At 52.2% G+C, this 23,594-nt stretch overlaps 1 protein-coding gene across 16 annotated transcripts in view; it reads left to right on the top strand.

Annotated features, from left to right (window-relative positions):
- The window catches only part of GTF2IRD1 (GTF2I repeat domain containing 1), a 148,251-nt gene extending 125,350 nt beyond the window's left edge, over positions 1 to 22,901 (top strand). For 9 of the 16 annotated variants that reach the window (XM_009453297.4, XM_063814507.1, XM_009453295.4 and 6 more), the window contains 4 exons: positions 10,281 to 10,358; positions 11,254 to 11,446; positions 15,290 to 15,327; positions 21,332 to 21,678. In XM_009453297.4, the coding sequence (XP_009451572.1) occupies positions 10,281 to 10,358; positions 11,254 to 11,446; positions 15,290 to 15,327; positions 21,332 to 21,585 (563 nt within the window). In that variant the 3' untranslated portion in view covers positions 21,586 to 21,678. Of the gene's footprint in view, positions 1 to 10,280; positions 10,359 to 11,253; positions 11,447 to 15,289; positions 15,328 to 21,331; positions 21,679 to 22,658 lie in introns of those variants that run through there. The other 7 variants (XM_001150523.8, XM_001150464.8, XM_063814510.1 and 4 more) reach the window with 1 other exon arrangement.
- The last annotated feature ends 693 nt before the right edge of the window (positions 22,902 to 23,594 follow it).

Here is a 23,594-nt window from a genome sequence, read left to right as displayed (position 1 = left end):
CCCTGAGCGACAGAGCGAGACTCCATCTTAAGAAAAAAAAAAAAAACTACAGTTCCCTTTGTAAAATGGGTTTTTGGTAGAGACAGTGTCTTGCTGTCATTCCGGCTAGAGTCCAGTAGCTGGGACTACAGGTGTGGGCCACCATGCCCAGCTAATTTTTCCATTTTTATAGAGATGGGATCTTGCTATGTTGCCCAGGCTACATTTTTTTTTTAAATCATGAGTTTTTGAAGGAAATTGGATAGGGCAGGCTGTGGTAGGGGATGGATTGGACAAGCCCCTACTTGAATGCCTGCATACAGTGGGGAAAAGGGGGATCAAAATGGGTCAAGCCTTAAGGGTCCCTCCTGCACGCAGTGTCCAGGTGCAGGTCTGGGATGGCAGAAGAACCACAGGCTCATGAGCACTGGCCTGGGCACAGGTCCACAGGTCTCTGCCCAGCTGCAGCTTGGCCCTCCTCTCTCCAGGCCTCAGTTATCTCATCCATGAAATGGAGCTGATGGAATTCCTGCTAAACCTGTGCACAGGCCCTACGAGGGGTTAAAAGCTGAACCTGAATGTACCTTTTTTATTTTTTCGAGACTGGGTCTTGCTCTGTCACCCAGGCTGGAATGCAGTGGTGCAATCGCTGCAGCCGTGAACTCTGCCCGGGCCTGGCAGGGAGTTGGGGCTCTGTGAAGTGGTTCAGGAGGGGAGAGAAGGACCATTATCCCATGCTTCTGCTACAAATCACAGTCTCTCCCCTCTAAGCTGCCCTTGCCCTTCACTGGCTGCATCTCCCTGCTGTGAATGGTCGTAATTACCAACGTGAGGTCGTCAGTCTGAGCTGAAGTCCTCTAACTAGGCGGGGAGAGTCAGGGCTGGCCAGGGCTCTTGCACTTTGCCCCGGGAGAGAGCCGTGGAGCCAGCCCAGGCATCACCCGAGCCAGTTGGTTTGAAATTGTGTACATAGTATGGCTGTGATTCAGTGAGCTTGGTTGTCTTTTTTTTCCCCCTTGGCAAATTTCAGTTACTCCTTGGGCTAACAGACAGCAGACTGGTAAAGATAAGATGAGAGTTGTCCAGGCAGCGTTAAAGAGAGAGAGGAGACCGAAGAACAGAATAAGCAGGAGGGGGCAGGAAAAATGTCAAGGGAAGGCCTGTCCACCAAAGGTGTCACTGTCCAGGGGCAGTGGGCAGGAGGTCGCTGCTGCGGGGATGGGTTCTTTCAGCAGGACTTTCTGCACAGCACTGGGGGCAGAAACATGAAGGTGAAACCCTACACACACTGAGTCCTAACTATGACATTTCCAAACAGAGAACACTCTGAAATGTTTGCAACTGTGGGTGTCTTTACAGCCAGCCTGGGTTCAGGGGAGCTCAGGCAGGTCCTCCCGAGAATAGGTTTGCTGACTTGGTGTTCCGGACGGTAAACTAAACCCCCTTTTCTGGGGGGGGTTGGGGGGAGACAGAGTTTTGCTCTTGTTGCCCAGGCTGGAGTGCAGTGGCACCATCTCGGCTCACTGCAACCTCCGCCTCCCGGGTTCAAGTGATTCTCCTGCCTCAGCCTCCCAAGTAGCTGGGATTACAGGCACCCGCCACTATGCCCGGCTAATTTTTTTTTAGTAGTAGTAGAGATGAGGTTTCACCATGTTGGCCAGGCTGGTCTTGAACTCCTGACCTCAGCTGATCCACCCACATTGGCCTCTCAAAGTGTTGGGATGAAAGGCATGAGCCACCGCATGCCCGGCCCATTGCTGCTTTACAGATGAGGACATCGAGTGGTTCAGGGACTTGCCCAGGGTCGCGAGCTGATAGCAGAGCTGGGATTTGAACCCAGGCAATCAGTCTTGGGTAGACCACTGGGCTTGTGACCCTGGCCTCGCAGGGCCCGGTATTGCTCCTGCCCCCGCAGTGTCCTCAGCAGCTCTCTGAGGCGATTCTCTGATCCGTGTTTTTCCCGTGAGCAGATTAGACTCAAAGGTGACCGGGCATGCTGGAGCTGCCCTGCCCCACCTGAGGCCGAGGCCACCACTGCCCACAGCAGTCCTTGGGGAACTCCCTGGTGGCGACCTGGTGGTGGTGGCAGGAGCCTGGCTCTGTTGGGAAAGAGGACTCATGACCCCACCTGCAGCTCTCCGAGATGCTCAGCTGGTCTGGGCACGATGGCTCACGCCTGTATCTCAGCACTTTGGAAGGCCAAGGTGGGTGGATTGCTTGAGCTTAGGAATTGAAGACCAGCCTGGGCAACATAGTGAGACCTTGTCTCTACAAATAACACAAAAAGTAGACAGACATAGTGGCACACACCTGTAGCACCAGCTACTCAGGAGGCTGAGGATGGAGGATGGCTTCAGCTCAGGAGGCGGAGGTTACAGTGAGCTGAGATTGCTCCACTGCGCTCCAGCCTGGGCAACAGAGCCAGACCATCTCAACTCAAAAAATAAATAAATAAATAAATAAAGCTTGGCTGGGCCATCTGGGTTAGCAAGGATCTTAGCATTCTCCCTCGGGGCTAACCAGGGTGCGTGGGCGAGCTGTCTCGGTTGCAGCAGGGGCCACAATTCCTGTCGGGCAAGACTGGTGCCAGCCTGCACACCTCAGAGCCCAACAGGAATATCTGTTCAGATCGAGACGTTGCCCTTTCCCCTGCAGGGCACGGCTAGAGCACAGACACAAACCCAGTGTCAGGTCCCCAGACACGGCAGGGGACAGGGGAGTCGGTCTTCACCTGTGGTTCAGGTTCCCTCCCAGACAGTGAGTCACTTATGTGCCCAAGGAGCTGCCTCTGGTGCACTCACAGTTCCCAGAAGATCTGGGATGGGACTACAGGTGTGCACCACCATGCCCAGCATTTTTTCTTTTTTTTTGGTAGAAACAGGGTTTCCCTCTGTTGCCCAGACTGGTCTTGAACTCCTGGCCTCAAGCAATCCTCCCACTTCAGCCTTCCAAAGTGCTGGGATGACAGGCATGAGCCACTGTGCCCAGCCTGTAGTGCTTTTTGATATGTGAGATTAGATCCAGCAGGCCCAGAGTCCCAGTTGAGGAATGTGGAAACAGGCTCAGAGAGGTTGAGTGACTTTCCATACACCACACAGCATTAGGGATTAGAATCAAGATTGCCTTCCAGTCTGATGAGCCAGGGACTTTCCCCATCCCTGGCCCTGGGGATCCCCCTTTTCCCCACTGTATGCAGGCATTCAAGCAGGGGCTTGTCCAATCCAGCTCCCACCAGAGCCTCCCCTACTCCATTTCCTTCAAAAACTCACGATTTAAAAAAAAGTAGCCTGGGCAACATAGCAAGATCCCATCTCTACAAAAGATGGAAAAATTAGCTGGGTGTGGTAGCCCACACCTGTAGTCCCAGCTACTGCACTCCAGCCTGAATGACAGCAAGACCCTGTCTCTACCAAAAAAAAAACACCACGTAATTCTCTTTACTCTAAATTAAATAAAAAGAAAGAGGTAGGAAAATGCAAGAACAGCTACAGAGAAAAATCAGTGTTCTTCCTGAGCTTGATGTTGACTGAGCTAGAGAATCCCACAGACAAGGTATATTGTGGGCCTTGCACAGTGTCTGCACGTAGTATGTGCCAAGCTTGTTTTTTATTTTTTAATTTTTGTTTGGTTGTTTGTTTGAAACAGGATCTAGCTCAGTCACCCAGGCTGGAGTGCAGTGGTGCAATCATGGCTTACTGCAACATTGACCTTCCAGGCTCAAGCAATCCTCCCACCTCAGCCTCCCAAGTATCTGGGATTACAGGCACACACCACCATGCCCAGCTAATTTTTCTTTTTTTCTCTTTTTTTTTTTTTTTTTTTGTGGAGACAGGGTCTTGCCATGTTGCCCAGGCTGGTTGCAAACTCGCGGCCTCAGTCTCCCAAATTGCTGGGATTACAGGCATGAGCCACTACATCCGGCCAGTTCTTGGTGTTATTGACAAAGGCATTTAGCCCCACTCCACCCCTCCCACACTCCGGAGGTGGTCAGGACACCTCCCCAAACTGCCAGCCCCCTCAGCCAGCCCGGCCCCACTTTCCTGACATGCACACTCCCACCACTTCTGGTCCACCGCCTGGGACCTGTGCCCCATATAGAATTGCCATAGTGTCCTATCGACTGCCCCGTAGTGTCACTCCTGGTTAGCTGCAGCCTGGTTTAGGGTTGCACTTCTTCCCAGACCAGGCAAGACTTGGAAGGAAGAGGGGAAGTTTCCTGATTGGCTAAAGCATGTTGAGCACCTGAAATCACAGGATACTACAAGTTTCCTTGTGTCTTACTCGCCGCTCACAACTGCCTTGGAGGTCCGTGTGATGAGCCCCAGCGTGCAGATGAGCCCACATCCTTGGAGCTTTGGGCCCCGTGTGGTGGTCACCTCCTCTGGGAAGTCCTCCCTGACTCCCAGCTGGGTCAGGATCCCTGCTATAGACTCCCGTGGGCCATGTAAACCAAAAGTGCCTGAAACAGGTCTCAATCAATTTAAAGATTTATTTTGCCATGGTGGAGGACACAGCCAGGAAAAAGAGACTCAAGCTGCAATAGGGTCTGTGGCCTGTGCTTTTTTCCAGAGTTTTGAGGACTTTGGTATTTAAAGGGGAAAGAGGGCCTGGGTACGGTGGCTCACACTTGTAATCCCAGCACTTTGGGAGGCCAAGCCAGGTGGATCACCTGAGGTCAGGAGTTCGAGACTGGCCTGGGCAGCATAACAAAACCCCATCTCTACTAAAAATACAAAAAATTAGCCAGGTGTGGTGGCGGGTACCTGTAATCCCAGCTACTCTGGAGGCTGAGGCACGAGAATCACTCGAACCCGGTAGGCGGAGGTTGCAGTGAGCCAAAATCATGCCACTGCACTCCAGCCTGGAAAACAGGGAGACTCTGTCTCGAAAAATAAAAAAATAAAGGGGGAAGAGGAATAGTTAATGATGTATTTATCCTGTGCTCAGTAAATCTGCCTTTTACATAAGATAAAGTAAATAGAGTAGAGGAAGTCATATAGGCATTTGTCTTGGGTAGACAGAGCAATGATTTCTATTCTTATCTTTGTCCCCTGCCTGTGAAGATAAGCTGTGAATTTACATGGCCAGGGTGAGGGAGGCCACCAGGGGAGCTAGGTGGCCTTCTATCTTGCAGCCATCTGTTTAGGAACAAAAGGCTATTGCGTGACTCAGTTCCCAAGCTTAACATTTCCCTTTGGCATAGTAAGTTTGGGGTCCCATGTTTTTTGTTTGTTTGGGTTTTTTGTGTGTTGTTGTTGTTTTGAGATGAAGTCTCGCTCTTGTCCCCCAGGCTGGAGTACGATGGCGCGATCTTGGCTCTCTGTAACCTCCGCCTCCCAGGTTTAAGCGATTCTCCTGCCTCGGCCCCCGGAGTAGCTGGGATTACAGGCACCTGCCACCACGCCTGGCTAATTTTTGTATTTTTAGTTGAGACGGGGTTTCACCACGTTGGACAGGCTGGTCTCGAACTTCTGAGCTCAGGTGATCCACCCACCTCGGCCTCCCAAAGTGCTGGGATTACAGATGTGAGCCACCGCGCCCAGCCTGTTTGGTTTTTTTTTTTTTTTTTTTGAGACGGAGTCTTGCTCTGTCGCCTAGGCTGGAGTGCAGTGGCGCGATCTCAGCTCACTGCAACCTCCACCTCCCAGTTCAAGGGATTCTCCTGCTTCAGCCTCCTGAGTAACTGGGATTACAGGCATGCACCACCACGCCCAGGTAATTTTTTGTATTTTTAGTAGAGACGGGGTTTCGCCATGTTGGCCAGGCTGGTCTGGAACTCCTGACCTCAAGTGATCCACCTGCCTCGGCCTCTGAGAGTGCTGGGATTATAGGCGTGAGTCACCGTGCCCGGTCTGGGCCTCGTCTTTGAGAGGCCTGCTAAGCTTCTTTCTGTCCTGCAGGTTTCGTAGAGCTCTGACTTTTGAGTCTCGCTCTGTCCCGACACAGGAGAAGACAGAGGTGTGGCATTGTGGGCTGAGAGCAACAGATTAGAGGAAACTATCTTAAAGATTAAGCCTTCTTTCTACAGCTACTGTAGGGGAGGCTGGGCATGGTGGTTCACGTCTGTAATCCCAGCACTTTGGGAGGCCGAGGTGGGCGAATCACCTGAGGCCAGGAGTTGGAGACCAGCCTGAGTAACATGGTGAAACCCCATCTCTACTAAAAATACAAAAATCAGCCAGGTGTGATGGTGTGTGCCTGTAATCCCAGATACTCGGGAGGCTGAGGCAGGAGAATCACTTGAACCCAGCAGGCAGAGGTTGCAGTGAGGCAAGATCGCACCACTGCACTCCAGTCCAGCCTGGGTGACAGAGCAAGACTCTTCCAAAAAAAAAAAGAAAAAGAAAGAAACTGTAGAGGAATCTGAGACCTCAGGAAACCCAGGGCTCATGGTAGAGTGGAAAGACCAGGGCTTTGGGGTCGACACAGAGTACTCCTGGTGCTTAGAGGCTATGTGACCTTGGGCAAGTTTCTTTACCTCTCTGAGCCTCTGTGTCTTTGGCTGCAGTGTCTAGGAAAGCATCTGCACACAGTGATGTGTGTGATCCAGGCCATCCTTTCTCTGTTCTGTGCATGCATGGCCATGCCTGCTGAGAATCCTGCCACCAAAGATTCCTCAGTGGCATGGGGACAGATGGAATGTGCTGTTGCTTCCCTGCAGGCTCTAGGAGCTGGTCCTTGGGCCCAGGACTCCATCACTGTTGTCTGCACGGATTTGGACAAGGGTGGCCTTGATTCTTCCCACATCCTAGTCCTGAAAGGAAGGCCCGTGTTGGGTCACAGGAGAAGACGAGGGTTCTAGGGGATGTGGAGCGTGGGGTCTTGGTGTGGCTGAATTAGAGGCATTACTCCACGAGATAGGGACACGGGAGGAGGACGTTGTCTGGAGTGGCTGATGTTTGCAGTGTCTCTGGGCACGCAGGGTGGCTGGCGGGCCGTGCCTGAAGACAGATCAGCAACTCAGAGATGTGCGGAGATTGCTGAGTGTGGGTGTGGATGGACCAGGCCAGGGACCTGCAGGGTTTGGGAGGACCTGAGGTGGTGGGTGTTGGAGCCCTGGGAAAAGGAGGAACCAGGCCAAGCAGGTGCCCAGCCTCTGTCCTGTGGGAAGCTCCCTGCTCTTTGGGGCAACCCCCACATGGGGAACAGGGCCTCCATTCTGGCAGCTTGCGCACGGGAGGCCAAGCCACCCAGACGGGGTCAGCAGACTCTAAGCAGCACAGAGCACCAGGCCAGGAGATGCAGTTCCCAAGGCAGCCTCCTAAACAGAAGTGAGCTCTTCCCAGAGTTTTCAAGATTAAAAGAGCCAGACACAGTGGCTCACAACTGTAATCCCAGCACTTTCGGAGGCTGCGGACAGGAGGATCGCTTGAGCTTAGGAGTTCGAGAACAGCCTGTGCAACAGAGAGAGACTCTCTCTACAAAAAATTTTTTAAAAACTTAAGTCTGGCATGGTGATTCATGCCTGGAGCCCCAGCTACTTGAGAGGCTGAGTGGGGAGGATTGCTTGAGCCAAAGAGTTCAAGGCTGCAGTGAGCTATGATGGCACCACTGTACTCCAACCTGGGAAACAGGGTGAGACCCTGTCTCAAAAAACAGGAGTCAGGCCGGGCACAGTGGCTCACGCCTGTAATCCCAGCACTTTGGGAGACCGAAGCAGGCAGATCACCTGAGCTCAGGAGTTCGAGACCACCCTGGCCAATATGGCAAAACCCCATCTCTACTAAAAATACAAAAATTAACCGGACCTTGTGGCAGGCGCCTGTAGTCCCAGCTCTCAGGAGGCTGACGCAGGAGAATGGCTTGAACCTGGGAGGCAAAGGTTGCAGTGAACCGAGACCGTGCCACTGCACTCCAGCCTGGGCAACAGAGTGAGACTCTGTCTTGGAAAAACAAAAAGAAAAAAAAACAGGAGTCATTTTGCTCCAAAGACCCATCAGTCTGCTCTGCCCTGAATCATCCAGCCCTGGCTCCCTGCCTGCTTCTAGCTCCACCCCACAACATCTCACCCTTACCGAACCCGCCTGCCCCAAGAGGCCCAGCCCATGTGACCCCACGCTTCTCAGAGAGGAGATTTCCTGTTGGACATGCAAACCACCCTTCCTGCAATCCCAGCCCCGTCCTCAACCCTGGCACAAGCCCACAGGCTGCTGCAGAGCTCTGCCCCAGACCCCATCTCCAGCCCAACCTCCCCTCAGCCTTACAGCCCAGCTCAGGCCCCATCTCCAGGGCTAACTGACTCCAGCAGCTCCTCTAGGCTACAGGGAGGGGAGAGCAGAGCACACCAGGGCTCAAGCAGCAGATAGGCCGTGACGGTTACCTGGGCAGTGAGCAGGGAGAATGCACGGCCCCCACACTCCCAGACACAGTCTGTTTCCCATTCACAGACCTTGGTCAGCAAGCGGTCAGGGGATTTCCAACAACCCAGCACAGTCACACCGGCCCCTGTGCATGGACCCCACTAGGCCCATCAGTCATCTCCCCTGTACCACCCCAAAGTTCAGCCACTTCCAGGACATGGGATCTTTTTCTTTTTTTCTTTTCTTTTCTTTTTTTTTTTTTTTTTTTTTTTTGAGACGGAGTTTCGCTCTTGTTGCCCAGGCTGGAGTGCAGTGGCGCGATCTCAGCTCACTGCAACCTCCGCCTCCCGGGTTCAAGCAGTTCTCCTGTCTCAATCTCTTGAGTAGTTGGGATTACAGGTGCCCGCCACCACACTCGGTTAATTTTTGTATTTTTAGTAGAGACGGGGTTTCGCTATGTTGGCCAGGGTGGTCTCGAACTCCTGACCTCTGGTGATCTGCCCATCTCAGCCTCCCTCAGTGCTGGGGTTACAGGCGTGAGCCACCGCACCCAGCCAACACGAGATCTTTCACACTTGAGTGAGTGCCTATGCATGGCTGGTCCTTCTGTCCCGGTGGCTTCCCACTGCCACTCCGTCCTTCACAAACTCCTACCTGCCTTTTTGGAGCCCATTTTTTGTTTGTTTGTTTGTTTTCATTTTTGTTTGAGATAGGTCTCTGTCTCCCGGGCTGGACTACAGTGACGTGATCTCTGCTCACTGCAACCTCCACCTCCCAGGCTCAAGCGATTCTCCTACCTCACCCTCCTGAGTAGCTGGGACTACAGGTGCCTGCCACATGCCCAGCTAATCTTTTTGTATTTTTAGTACAGACGGGGTTTCACCATGTTGGCCGGAATGGTCTCGAACTCCTGGCCTCAAGTAATCTGCCTGCCTCTGCCTCCCAAAGTGCTGGGATTATAGGCATGAGCCACCATGTCAGGCCTTGAGAGCCCATTCAAGCATCCTCTCCTGGGGGAGGTCTCCCCAGACTTGCCCACACAGGGTGGGCACCCTCATTCATGCCCCTTGTCTCCTAAGTGTGTCCTGTTGTACTTTAGTGACCAGATGACACCCCCTCTGGCTGGGAGCCCCTCAGGGAAGCAGCCCTGCCTCTTCTCTTTAGGTTGTTTTGTGCCCAACACAGGGCCTGCGCTGGGGACACTGATAAAAAAATGTGGGATGGGCTGGCCACCGTGGCTCACATCTGTAATTCCTGAACTTTGGGAGGGCAAAGCAAGAGGATCACTTGAGGCCAGCAAGAGGATCACTTCAGCCTGGGAAACATAGCGAGACTCCATCTGTACAAAAAGTTTAAAAAATTAGGCATGGTGGCACACATCTTTATTCCCAGCTACTCAGGAGGCTGAGGCGGGAGGATCACTTGAGCCTGGGAGTTGGAGGCTGCCGTGAGCTATCTATGATCCACTGCTGCCTTCCAGCCTGGGTGACAGAGCAAGACCGTGTCTCAAAAAAAGAAAAATGGATGGATGGACAGACCAACAACTGATGCTAGAAACCAGCTGCAGCCAGGCACAGTGGCTCACACCTGTAATCCCAGCACTTTGGGAGGCTGAGGCGGGTGGATCACCTGAGCCCAGGAGTTTGAGACCAGCCTGGGCAACATGGTGAAACCCCATCTCTACTAAAAATACAAAAATTAGCTGGGCATGGTGGCACGTGCCTGTGATCCCAGCTACTTGGGATGGTGAGGCAGGAGAATTCGCTTGAACCCAGAAGGCGGAGGTTGCAGTGAGCTGAGATTATGCCACTGCACTCCAGCCTGGGCAACAGAGCGAGACTCTGTCTCAAAAGAAAAAAAAAAAAAACAGCTATATAGGAGTGGGTCGGCCCTGCAGAGAATGTAATGTTTTGGCAGATCAGGGACATCTGGTGGGAGAAGCAGCAGGTCCAGTGGCTAAGCTGGTGCCAACTCTCATGCCCCCTTGTCTTCCTCTTGTAGATGAAGATGACGCCAACAGACTCGGGGAGAAGGTGATCCTGCGGGAGCAGGTGAAGGAACTCTTCAACGAGAAATACGGTCAGTGCCTGTGGTCAGGGTCAGCACACCAAGCCCTCCTCCCGGGGGTGGTGGGGGGCCTCCCTCTGCAGCCAGCCTGGCTTTCAGGAGCCCCCAGCTGGCTGCCTGCTCCCTGGGGACATGGCTGCTCTGCCCATGACCCACGTTTTGTGTATGTTGATTTTTTTTTTTTTAAACAGGGTCTCACTCTGTTGCCCAAGCTGGAGTACAGTGGCGTATCTCCGCTCACTGCAGCCTCCACCTCCTGGGCTTAGGTGATCCTCCTGCCTCAGCCTCCCAAGTAGCTGGGACTACAAGCATGCAGCAACACTTCCGGCTAATTTTTCTATTTTTAGTAGAGACAAGGTTTCACTATGTTGCCCAGACTGGTCTTGATCTTCTGGGTTCAAGCGATCCTCCTGCCTTGGCCTCCCAAAGTGCCAGGATTACAGGTGTGAGCCACCATGCCCAGCCTGTAGGTCTTGATTTTTTTTTTTTGGAGACAGAGTCTCGCTCTGTCGCCCAGGCTGGAGTGCAGTGGCGGGATCTCCACTCACTGCAAGCTCCACCTCCTGGGCTCACGCCATTCTCCTGCCTCAGCCTCACAAGTAGCTGGGACTACAGGTGCCCGCCACCACGCCCGGCTAATTTTTTTGTATTTTTTTAGTAGAGACGAGGTTTTACCGTGTTAGCCAGGATGGTCTCGATCTCCTGACCTCGTGATCCTCCTGCCTCAGCCTCCCAAAGTGCTGGGATTACAGGCGTGAGCCACTGCGCCCGCCAGGGTCTTGATTTTTAAACTCTCTGGGTGTGATGGCTGCTGGGCTAGGGCAGACCAGACTCCAGCCCTTTCCCTAGAGGGCTTTGCCATTGACAGGAGACATCTTTCCTCACTGTGACTTCCTGTGCCCTCTAGGTGAGGCCCTGGGCCTGAACCGGCCGGTGCTGGTCCCTTATAAACTAATCCGGGACAGCCCAGACGCCGTGGAGGTCACGGGTCTGCCTGATGACATCCCCTTCCGGAACCCCAACACGTACGACATCCACCGGCTGGAGAAGATCCTGAAGGCCCGAGAGCATGTCCGCATGGTCATCATTAACCAGCTCCAGTGAGTGCCCGGCCTCTGGAACGGGGAACAGAGAGGGCGAGGCCATGGGGAGGGTGAAAGTCAAGGTCACGGTGGGTCAGCTGGGATCCAGACCCAGGTGTACTGTAATAGTTCCTGCCTCTTTCTCCTGAAACATACAACTTCAACAGTCATGGACATTTACTTATTTTTAAAGATTTTTTTTTAGATATTACATTTGTTCTCTGGGGAAAAAACAAAAACAAAACATGTTTTAATTAAATCTGACTTTTTCTGACTATACAATTCTGATTTTTAACATTTAAATATAAATATGTTTATATTTAAATATGAATATTTATTATATATTTTAGGATAATTATAATTGCATAGTCTCAGTGATTCTCTTTTTTTTTTTTTTTTTTTTGAGACAGAGTCTTGCTCTGTCACCCAGTCTGGAGTGCAGTGGCACGATCTCAGCTCACTGCACGCTTCACCTCCTGAGTTCAACCGATTCTCGTGCCTCAGCCTCCCAAGTAGCTGGGATTACAGGTGTGCACCATCACACCGGCTAATTTTTGTATTTTTTGGTAGAGATGGAGTTTCACCATGTTGGCCAGGCTGGTCTCGAACTCCTGACCTGAAGTGATCTGCCCGCCTCAGCCTCCCAAAGTGCTGGGATTACAGGCGTGAGCCACTGCACCCAGCCTGCGTTATTACTATTATACTGTATATCCTTACAATCTTTTGGGTTTTGGTTTTTGTTTTGAGACAGGGTCTCACTCTGTTGCCCAGGCAGGAGTACAGAGTTATGATCATGGCCCAGTGCAGCCTCAACAGGGTCTCACTGTATTGCCCAGGATGGTCTTGAACTCCTAAGCTCAAGTGATCCTCCCACCTCGGCCTCCCAAAGTGCTGGGGTTACAGGTGTGAGCCACCACACCCAAACCTGGGCGGCCCAGTTTTTTTTTTTTTAATACAATAGATTATTTGATTATTTTCAGAATAATACACACAGCAACCTGGAAAATACAAAAAGATAGAAGAAAAGAAGATAGCTGTAACTCTCCTACTGAAAGTCAACACTGTGATGCATTTCTTTATATTTTTAAATTATTATTTTATTAATATATTATTACTTTCTTTTTGAGATGGACTCTCGTTCTGTCACACAGGCTGGAATGCAGTGGTGTGATCTCAGCTCACTGCAACCTCCACCGCCCAGGTTCAAGCAATTCTCCTGTCTCAGTCTCTCAAGTAGCTGGCACTACAGGCACACGCTACCACACCTGGCTAATTTTTTTTTTTGTATTTTTAGTAGAGATGGGGTTTCACCATATTGGTCGGGCTGGTCTCAAACTCCTGACCTCAGGTGATCCACCTACCTCAGCCTCCCAAAGTGCTGGGATTACAGGCATGAGTCACCACACCCAGCCCCCCCCTTTTTTTTTGTATTGCACAGGCTAGTCTCGAACTCCTGGGCTCAAGCCATCCTCCCATGTCGGCCTTTCAAAGTGCTGGGATTATGGGGGTCAGCCACCACACCTGGCCTGTGGTGTATTTCTTTCTTTCTTTTTTTTTTTTTAAGATGGAGTTTTGCTCTTGTTACTCAGGCTAGAGTGCAATGTCACGATCTCAGCTCACTGCAACCTCCACCTCCCAGATTCAAGCAATTCTCCTGCCTCACCCTCCCGAGTAGCTGGGATTACAGGCATGTGCCACCACCCCAGCTAATTTTGTATTTTTAATAGAGACAGGGTTTCTCCACGTTGGTCAGGCTGGTCTCGAACTCCCGACCTCAGGTGATCTGCCCACCTCAGCCTCCTAAAGTGCTGGGATTACAAGCTTGAGCCACCGTACCCGGCCCGCCTTCAATGTTATATTATGTGTTTTGTTTCTTCGTTTTTTTGAGATGAGGTCTTGCTCTGTCGCCCTGGCTGGAGTGCAGTGCCGTCATCTTGGCTCACTGTAACCTCTGCCTCCTGGATTCAAGCAATTCTTGTGCCTCAGCCTCCCGAATAGCTGGGATCACAGGTGCCCGCCACCACACCTGGCTAATTTTTGTATTTTTGTAGAGACAGGTTTTCACCATGTTGGCCAGGCTGGTCTGGAACTCCTGACCTTAAGTGATCCGCCCACCTTGGCCTCCCAAAGTACTGGGATTACAAACATGAGCCACTGTGCCTGGCCTACATGTTTTTTTAAAATTACGATAATATTTGCGTGTGTCAAAAAAAAACAAATTGTTCAAAATCAAAAAGTGGAGGTTTCCTTTCTCCCACAGACAGTTCACCCCCTGAAGTAACAACTAGAAAATGCAGGAAAACGGCCAGGCCTGGTGGCTCACGCCTGTAATCCCAGCACTTTGGGAGGCCAAGGCTGGCGGATCACAAGGTCAGGAGATCAAGACCATCCTGGCTAACATGGTGAAACCCCGTCTCCACTAAAAATACAAAAAACTAGCCGGGCGTGGCGGAGGGCACCTGTTGTTCCAGCTACTGGGGAGGCTGAGGCAGGAGAATGGCGTGAACCTGGGAGGCGGAGCTTGCAGTGAGCCAAGATAGTGTCACTGCACTCCAGCCTGGATGACAGAGCGAGACTCCATCTCAAAAAAAAAAAAAAAAAAAATTAGCCAAGTGTGGTGGCATGTGCCTGTAGTCCCAGCTACTCAGGAGGCTAAGACAGGAGAATTGCTTGAACCCAGAAGGCAGAGGTTGCAGTGAGCCAAGATTGCACCACTGCACTCCAGCCTGGGCGACAGAGTAAGACTCTGTCTCAAAAAATAAAAATAGGCTGGGCGTGGTGGCTCGCGCTTGTAATCCCAGCACTTTGGGAGGCCAAGGCGGGCGGTTCACGAGGTCAGGAGTTCGAGACCAGCCTGGCCAACATAGTGAAATCCCATCTCTACTAAAAATACAAAAAATTAGCCAGGCATGGTGGTACACGCCTGTAATCCCAGCTACTCGAGAGGCTGAGGCAGGACAATCGCTTGAACCCAGGAGGTGGAGGTTGCAGTGAGCTGAGACCATGCCACAGCACACCAGCCTGGACAACAGAGCAAGACTCCGTCTCAAAAAAAAAAATTAATTAATAAAAATAAAAATTAGCCGAGCGTGGTGGTGTGCACCTGCCTTCCCAGCTACTGGGAGGCTGAGGCAGGAGGATCGATTGAGCCCAGGAGTTCGAGGCTGCAGTGAGCTAGGATGGCACCACCGAACTCCAGCCTGGGCAAAAGAGTGAGACTCTGTCTCAAAAATAATAATTGATAATAATGCTGTGATGAATATCCACTTGCATAAATCTGGGCACACATTTCTGATCATTTGGTCAGACAACATCCTCGCTTTATAGATGAGGACAGCAGACCCAGAGGAAAGATTTGCCAGCACAGGCCCATCATCCAGGGCCTATATGGGGGATGCTCTGTTGGGACGGTGTGCCCCCCATTTTTATTTGGGTCTTACCAGGCTCCCCCAGCAGCAGCAGCAGCATATCTCAGGGAGCAGGTGAGAAGGAGGGGAAAACAGCCAGACACCTGGATTCTCCGGGCGCGATGGCTCATGCCTGTATCCCAGCACTTTGGGAGGTGGAGGCAGGCAGATCACCTGAGGTCAGGAGTTCAAGACCAACCTGGCCAACATGGTGAAACCCCGTCTCTACTAAAAATATAAAACTTAGCCGGGCGTGGTGGCGGGCGCCTGTAGTCCCAGCTACTCGGGAGGCTGAGACAGGAGAATGGCGTGAACCCAGGAGGTGGAGGCTGCAGTGAGCTGAAATTGCGCCACTGCACTTCAGCCTGGGCAACCGAGTGAGACTCCATCTCAAAAAAATAAAGGAGGGGAAAACCTCATTTTCTAACTGCCACCTCATTTCTTTCTTTTTCAGACCCTTTGCAGAAATCTGCAATGATGCCAAGGTGCCAGGTGAGTCAGAGGTGAAGAAGCCACCCTTCTGCCCCGGGGGGACTAGAGACTGTTCCATTTGAAAAAAGGTAGAGCCGGGCGCAGTGGCTCATGCCTGTAATCCCAGCACTTTGGGAGGCCGAGGCAGGCAGATCACTTGAGGTCAGGAGTTCAAGACCAGCCTGAGCAACATGGTGAAACCCCGTCTCTACTAAAAATGCAACAATTAGCTGGGCATGGTCGTGGGCACCTGTAATCCCAGCTACTCAGGGGACTGAGGCAGGAGAATTGTGTGAACCCGGGAGGCAGAGGTTGCAGTGAACTGAGATCGCGCCCCTGCACTCCAGCCTGGGTGACAGAGCAAGACTCCATCTCGAAAAAAAAAAAAAAAGAAAGAAAAAAGCAGAGACACCAGGAGTTGGAGGCTGCAATGAGTTATGATTGTACCACCGCACTCCAGCCTGAGCAACGGAGCGAGACCCTGTCTCTAAAAAAAAAAAAATTTCATAAAAAAATTTTTTAAAGGCAGAAATAGATGTGGTCCAGGTGGGCATGCAATAGATGGCTGACCACCTTGAGAAAAATATAGCCCCTCTCCACTCTGGGGCCTCCCCAGGGAGCCTGAGGTCTCCATGAACAGAGCCAGGTATCCCCAAGAGGCCTCCAGAAACCTGCAGGTGCCCTGCAGAGGGGAGGCCTTGCCGTAGCACCAATGAGTGTACGAGGTCAGCTAGAAGGACAAGAGGCAGGCTGGGCCTCAGGGAGGATCATGGAGTCCTCCTGGGTAGCAGAGGGGTAGCACGTGACCAACAGTGGTGAGGCAGGCAGGCACTGCCCGAGACTGGCCGGACCCCCTCTGTTCTGCTGGCATCTGCAGGGTATACAGAACCTTTCACTAGGCACCTGGGGGCCGCCTGGCATGATGGTTCTGATTAAGGTGTATGATGGGACTTGGGAGAAAGTACTCCCGGGTGACTATGATGTGCACCCGATTAAGAAACACTGATTGGGCCGGGCGCAGAGGCTCACACCTGTAATCCCAGCACTTTGGGAGGCCGAGGCAGGCATATCACTTGAGATCAGGAGTTCGAGTCCAGACTGGCCAACATGGTGAAACCCCATCTCAACTGAAAATAGAAAAATCAGGGCCGGGCGCGGTGGCTCACGCGTGTAATCCCAGCACTTTGGAAGGCTGAGGTGGGTGGATCACCTGAGGTCAAGAGTTCCAGACCAGCCTGGTCAACATGCTAAACCCTGTCTCTACTAAAAATACAAAAATTAGCCAGGCATGGTGGCACGTGCCTGTAATCCCAGCTACTTGGGGGCTGAGGTAGGAGGATCGCTTGAACCTAGGAGACAGAGGTTGCAGTGAGCCAAGATTATGCCACTGCACTCCAGCCTGGGCAACAGAGCAAGACTCTGTCTCAAAAAAAAAAAAAAAAGAAAAAGAAAAAAAAAATTAGCCTGGCATGGTGGTGCACGCCTGCAGTCCCAGCTACTTGGGAGTCTGAGGTGGGAGAATCACTTTAGCCCAGGAGGCAGAGGTTGCAGTGAGTCGAGATCACACCACTGCACTCCAGGCTGGGTGACAGAGCAAGACTCTGTCTCGAAAAGAAAAAGAAAAAGAAACACTGATTGGCCAGGTGTGGTGGCTCACGCCTCTAATCCCAGCAGTTTGGGAGGCCTAAGTGGGAGGATTGCTTGAGTCCAGGAGTTTGAAACCAACCTGGGCAACATAGTGAGATCTTGTCTCTACAAAAAGTTTTTTCTCCCATCCAAGTACTAACCAGGCCCGACCCTGCTTCAGTTCTGAGATCAGGCAAGATCGGGTGCATTCAGGGTGGTATGGCTGTGGACCAAAAAGGTTTTTCTAAAAATTAGCCAGGCATGGTAGTAGGCACTTGTAGTCCCAGCTACCCAGGAGGCTGAGGCTGGAGGATCACTTGAGCCCAAGAGTTTAAGGCTGCAGTGAGCTATGATTATGCCATCCTGCCTGGATGACAGAATGAGACCCCATCTCTTTTTTTTTTTTTTCCGAGACAGAGTCTCGCTCTGTCGCCCAGGCTGGAGTGCAGTGGCGCGATCTCGGCTCACTGCAACCTCCGACTCCCAGGTTCAAGTGATTCTCCTGCCTCAGTTTCCCAAGTAGCTGGGATTACAGGCGCCTGCCACCACGCCCAGCTATTTTTTTTGTATTTTTAGTAGAGACGGGGTTTCTCCATATTGGCCAGGCTGGTCTCGAACTCCTGACCTCATGATCTACCTGCCTCGGCCCCCCAAAGTGCTGGGATTACAGGCGTAAGCCACTGCTACCGGCCTTTTTTTTTTTTTTTTTTTTTTTTCTCAAGACAGAGTCTCGCTCTGTCACTCAGGCTGGAGTCAATCTTTGGATCTTGGCTCACTGCAACCTCCGCCTCCTGAGTTCAAGCAATTCTCATGCCTTAGCCTCCCGAGTAGCTGGGACTTCAGGCATGCACCACCACACCCAGCTAATTTTTTGTATTTTTAGTAGAGGTGAGGTTTCACCATGTTGGCCGGGCTGGTCTCAAACACCTGACCTCAAGTGATCCTCCCACCCCAGCATCCCAAAGTGCTGGGATTACAGGCGTGAGCTACTGTGCCTGGCCGAGACCCCGTCTCCTAAGAAATAAAAAAGAAGAAGAAAAAATACTGATCTAATCTTACCCCACCTCATTGTACAGCTGGGAAGCTGAGGCACAGAGATGCCCAGGGACTTGCCCAGGCCACATAGTGAGTCAGACGCTGTGTAGACCCTGCTCTCAGGACCACCCATCTGAACCATAGACCACCGTGGGCCACACGGCCCAGTATGGCTGCTCAACAGGGACAGTGATAGGATTCAGCAAGTCCACGCCACAACCTTACCTGAGACCCAAGGCCCTGACTCCTGTCAGGACCAGGTTCACCTGGAACTCCACAGCCTGGGGTGGCACAGCCCAGCTAGAAGCCACCTCCTTCCATCAAGAGCTGGTCACAAGCCTGGGCCATAAAGTGAGACCCTCCCTCCGTCTCTGCAAAAAAATTAAAAATTAGCCAGCATGGTGGCGCGTACCTGTTGTCCCAGGTAGTCAAGAGGATGAGGCAGGAGGAGTGCTTGAGGCCGGAAGGTGGAGGCTGCAGTGAGCTATGATTGTGCCACTGCGCTCCAGCCTGGGCGACAGAGTGAGACCCTGTTTCCAAAAAAAAAGAGCCAGTTACAAGGGTCAGGTCTGGCACTGAACACACGGATCTGGAGGCGATTTGGTTTACTCTCAGGTCAAAGGCAGAGACGAGGCCAGTCGCGGTGGCTCACGCCTGTAATCCCAACACTTTGGGAGGCTGAGGCAGGGAGGCAGGTGGATCACCTGAGGTCAGGAGTTCAAGACCAGCCTGGCCAACATGGTGAAACCTTGTCTCTACTAAAATCCAAAAAAAAAAAAAAATTAGCCGGGGGTGGTGGTGGGCGCCTGTAATCCCAGCCGCTCAGGAGGCTGAGGCAGGAGAATTGCTTGAACCCAGGAAGCGGCGGTTGCAGTGAGCTGAGATCACGCTACTGTACTTCAGCCTGGGGAACACAGCCAGGCTCTGTCTCAAAAAAAAACAAAACAAAACATGGCAGAGACACAGAAGGCCACATGAAAGCCTCAGGAGGATTTGGGACAGATGCCCAGAGGGTGGATACTGTCACCCACATCCACCACTCCCTCCAATGTGGCCATCTCTCATGGTGACTCAAGGATGGCCACAGCCCATGGACCAGTCTGAGACAGAGGGTGGGGCAGCCTCTGACTTCTTTTTCATGTGGAATCTCCCACAAAAATCCCTCTGACTCATAGCCTGGGCTCCTCCTGCCTCCAGGGTCTTCTCTTTCCCAGGGTCTCTATGCCTCACCACAGACCCCCAGTTTCTGACTTCTCCACCAGTTGAAGAGACATTTGCCCCATGGACCCAGCCTGCCCTTACTCTGTGTCATTAAGACCCTTCCGGTGGGCTGAGTGCAGTGGCTCACGCCTGTAATCCCAGCACTTTGGGAGGCTGAAGCAGGAGAATTCTTTGAGCCCAAGAGTTCAAGACCAGACTGGGCAACATACAGAGACCCCGTCTCTACAAAAAATTAGCCAGGCAGGGTGGTGTGCACCTGTAGGGAGGCTGAGGCAGGAGGATCACTTGAGCTTGGGAGGTGGAGGTTGCAGTGAGCCAAGACCACACCACTGCACTCCAGCATGGGTGACAGAGTGAGACCTTGTCTCAAAAAGACAATAAAAGCCCTTCTTTATTGGGCTGGGCGAGGTTTCCATGCAGTAATCCATCCAATCAGGACGTGCTGCTCAAAGTCTTACATCTTCACCTCAAGTTAATCCAGCAACCACAAAACACCTGCTGACCCCTGCTCCGTGCTGAACTAGGTGCTGGGTTCTTTTATGCATGCGGTGTTTTTTGAGTCTCACATCACACTGGTTTCCCCATTTGACTCAGAGAGGTTCATCAGTTTTCCCAGATTCACACAGTGATAATAGTAAGTGGCCACAGTGAAATTTGAACTTAGGACTTCTGATTCTAAACCAGAGTTTCTTTCACTGGGGCACTGCCTGTCTACTTGGACCTGTGAACTCTCCACTCAGGACCACCATACATTAGTGATAACCATAGCAATACAATTTTTTTGTATTTTGGTAGAGACAGGGTTTCACCTTCACCATGTTGCCCAGGCTGGTCTCGAACTCCTGACCTCAGTCAATCCACCCACCTTGGTCTCCCAAAGTGCTGGGATTACCAGTGTGAGCCACTGCGCCTGGCCCCAGGTCCTCTTTATACCCTCCCTGGACAACCTAGCCTACAGTCCCAGCCTCCCCAGAACTCCCAGAGCCTCTCCTGGGTCCCCACATCCCCTCACAGCCTTAAAGAGCCCAGGAAAGAATGTGGCCTCTGGAGCCACGCAGACTTGGCCTTGGAGAAAGTCCTTTAACAGCCCTGCCCCTTCGGGTGCTCGTGAGTGAAATGTGAATAGGATCTTGGAGGGTTGCTGGGAGGATCCCAGGAGACAATGTGCAAAGCATTTAGCACAGTGCCCAGCACCCAGAAAATACTCAGAAACTGAGAATGCAATTAATATTGTTGCCATGAGCCAGGCACGGTGGCTCATGCCTGTAATCTCAGCATTTGGGGAGGCTGAGGCAGGAGGATTGCTTGAGGTTGGGAATTGGAGACCAGCCTGGGCAACATAATGATGCAGAAATACAAAAAGTTAGCCAGGCATGGTGGCGCGCACCTATAGTCCCAGCTACTCGGGAACCTGAGGTGGGAGGATTGCTTGAGCCCAGGACTTGGAGGCTGCAGTGAGCTACGATTGCACCACTGCACTCCAGCCTGGGCAACAGAGTGAGACCCTAAAAAACAATATAGGCCAGGTTCGATGGCTCATGCCTATAATCCCAGCACTTTGGGAGGCCGAGGTGGATGGATCACTTGAGGTCAGGAGTTCAAGAGCTGCCTGCCCAACATGGTGAAACCCCATCTCTACTCAAAATACAAAAAAATTAGCTGGGCGTGGTGGCAGACACCTATAACCCCAGCTACTTGGGAGGCTCAGGCACTAGAATCGCTTGAACCCAGAAGGCAAAGGTTGCAATGAGCCAAGATCACGCCACTGGACTCCAGGCTGGGTGACAGAGCGAGACTCCATCTCAAAAAAAAAAAACCAGAAAGAGAGAGGACCTAGGGCCTAAGGGGTGAGCTTGCTGGGGAGGAGGAGGGACACATGGGGATGAGGATACGGTGTTAGCAAAGGCAGGCAGGCCAGCAAGAGCAGGAGGCCGGGGAGAGTGGGCCCTCGGGCTTGCTTTGGGAAGGAGGCTGGACATGTGGGCTCTGGACAGGTGGGCCCTGACCCCCAGGGGATCAGGAGCCTGAAATCCTGAAAGGGGGACTCGAAACCTTAAGACAGAGCACTTTTCCAGGGAGCTCAGGAGGCTGAGACAGAAAAGCCTCAGCTTCCAGTGTCAACAGCCTTTTCCCCTCCTTCCAGCCAAAGACAGCAGCATTCCCAAGCGCAAGAGAAAGCGGGTCTCGGAAGGAAATTCCGTCTCCTCTTCCTCCTCGTCTTCCTCTTCCTCGTCCTCTAACCCGGATTCAGTGGCATCGGCCAACCAGATCTCACTCGTGGTAAAGTTGCACCGATTTGGACTCCGGCACTCATCTCTGTGGCCCTCACCCCTCTGTCGGGCAGGGCCGTCTACTCTGGGATGTGGGCCCAGGGGACGGGGAGGCACTGGGCTTTGAGGGGGGAACTTCCGGCCTTGGGGGTTATAGATGCATCCACCTGTCTCACCCAAGAGGTAGCCCATCCTTCTCGTGGGGTACTCACAGGCACTCAGGCAGGAATTCACATCCTCGCTGGGCAGATGGGCCGGCTGAGGTCCACCTGCCCACACCCTTCAGCCGCACCAGAGCTGGAGACATGAAAAGACATGTCACTGGCTGGCGGGTGCAGTGGCTCACGCCTGTAATCCCAGCACTTTGGCAGGTCAAGTCGGGTGGATCACCTGAGGTCAGGAGTTCGAGACCAGCCTGACCAACACGGGGAAACCCCATCTCTACTAAAAATACAAAATTAGCCGGGCATAGTGGGGCATAGTGGCTTATGCCTGTAATCCCAGCTACTTGGAAGGCTGAGATAGGAGAATCGCTTGAACCTGGGAGGCAGAGGTTGCAATGAGCCGAGGTCACGCCATTGCACTGCAGCCTGGGCAACAAGAGTGAAACACTGTCTCAGAAAAAAAAAAAAATTAGCCAGGCATGGTGGCACGTGCCTGTGGTCGCAGCTACTTGGGAGGCTGGGGCAGGAGGATCATTTGAGCCCAAGGGGATTGAGGCTGCAGTGAGCCAAGATCGTCCCATTGCACTCCAGCCTGGGCAAGAGAACGAGACTCCATCTCAAAAATAAATAGGCTGGGTGTGGTGGCTCACGCCTGTAATCCTAGCACTTTGGGAGGCCGAGGCAGGAGGATCACTTGAGGCTCAGGAGTTCGAGACCAGCCTGGCCAACATGGCAAAACCCCGTCTCTACTAAAAATAGAAAAATTAGCCGGGCATGGTGGCGGGCGCCTATAATCCCAGCTACTCGGGAGGCTGAGGCAGGAGACTCGCTTGAACCCGTGGGGCCAAGGTTGCAGTGAGCCGAGATTGCATCACTGCACTCCAGCCTGGGCAGAAGAGTGAAACTCCATCTCAAAAAAATAAAAAATATAAATAAATAGCCTCTGAGAAAGCTCTTCCAAAAGCAGAACTAAGCATTTTGGGTTTGTTCCGCATCACCTGGAGTCCTAATCCAGTCCCTTTGTCCCTCTCTCTAGCAATGGCCAATGTACATGGTGGACTATGCCGGCCTGAACGTGCAGCTCCCGGGACCTCTTAATTACTAGACCTCAGTACTGAATCAGGACCTCACTCAGAAAGACTAAAGGAAATGTAATTTATGTACAAAATGTATATTCGGATATGTATCGATGCCTTTTAGTTTTTCCAATGATTTTTACACTATATTCCTGCCACCAAGGCCTTTTTAAATAAGTAAAAAAAGAAAAAAAAAAAAAAAAGAGTGTTGCCTTTACTTTTACGGTCACTGTTTCATGTTCTCTTTTGGATTGTGGCCGCAGCTGTCACCGGGGACAGAGTCAGGAAACGCAGCTCAGGTGGCCTGCCAAGGCCCTCCTTCTTCATCACAGCAGAGGTAGTGTCCAGGAAGACCCCAGAGCTCTCTGTGCTCCTGGGAGCACGTGACCTCAAGAAGAAAAGCCACGGAAGGAAAATGTGCCACGGGGCCGGGCGTGGTGGCTCACGCCTGGAATCCCAGCACTTTGGGATGTCGAGGTGGGTGGATTGCTTGGGGTGGATTGCTTGAGGTCAGGAGTTCGACCTCATTGGCCTGTAATACTGATGCTTTGGGAGGCCAAGGTGGGAGGATTGCTTGAGACCAGGAGTTTGAGATGAGCCTAGGCAACATAGTAGAACCCTTTCTCTAGAAAATGTTAAATGTGGCTTACACCTGTAATCCCAGCACTCTGGGAGGCTGAGGCGGGTGAATCACCTGAAGTCAGGAGTTTGAGACTAGCCTGGGCAACATAAGGAGACCCCGTCTGTACAAAAATGCAAAAATGAGGCCGGGCATGATGGCTCATGCCTGTAATCCCAGCACTTTGGGAGGCCGAGGCGGGTGGATCACCTGAGGTCAGGAGTTCGAGACCAGCCTGGCCAACATGGTGAAACCCCATCTCTACTAAAAATGCAAA

The sequence above is a fragment of the Pan troglodytes genome, chromosome 6 (genome assembly GCF_028858775.2).
Source record: "Pan troglodytes isolate AG18354 chromosome 6, NHGRI_mPanTro3-v2.0_pri, whole genome shotgun sequence".
NCBI lineage: Eukaryota > Metazoa > Chordata > Mammalia > Primates > Hominidae > Pan > Pan troglodytes.
This window is presented reverse-complemented; position numbering and strand designations above follow the sequence as displayed.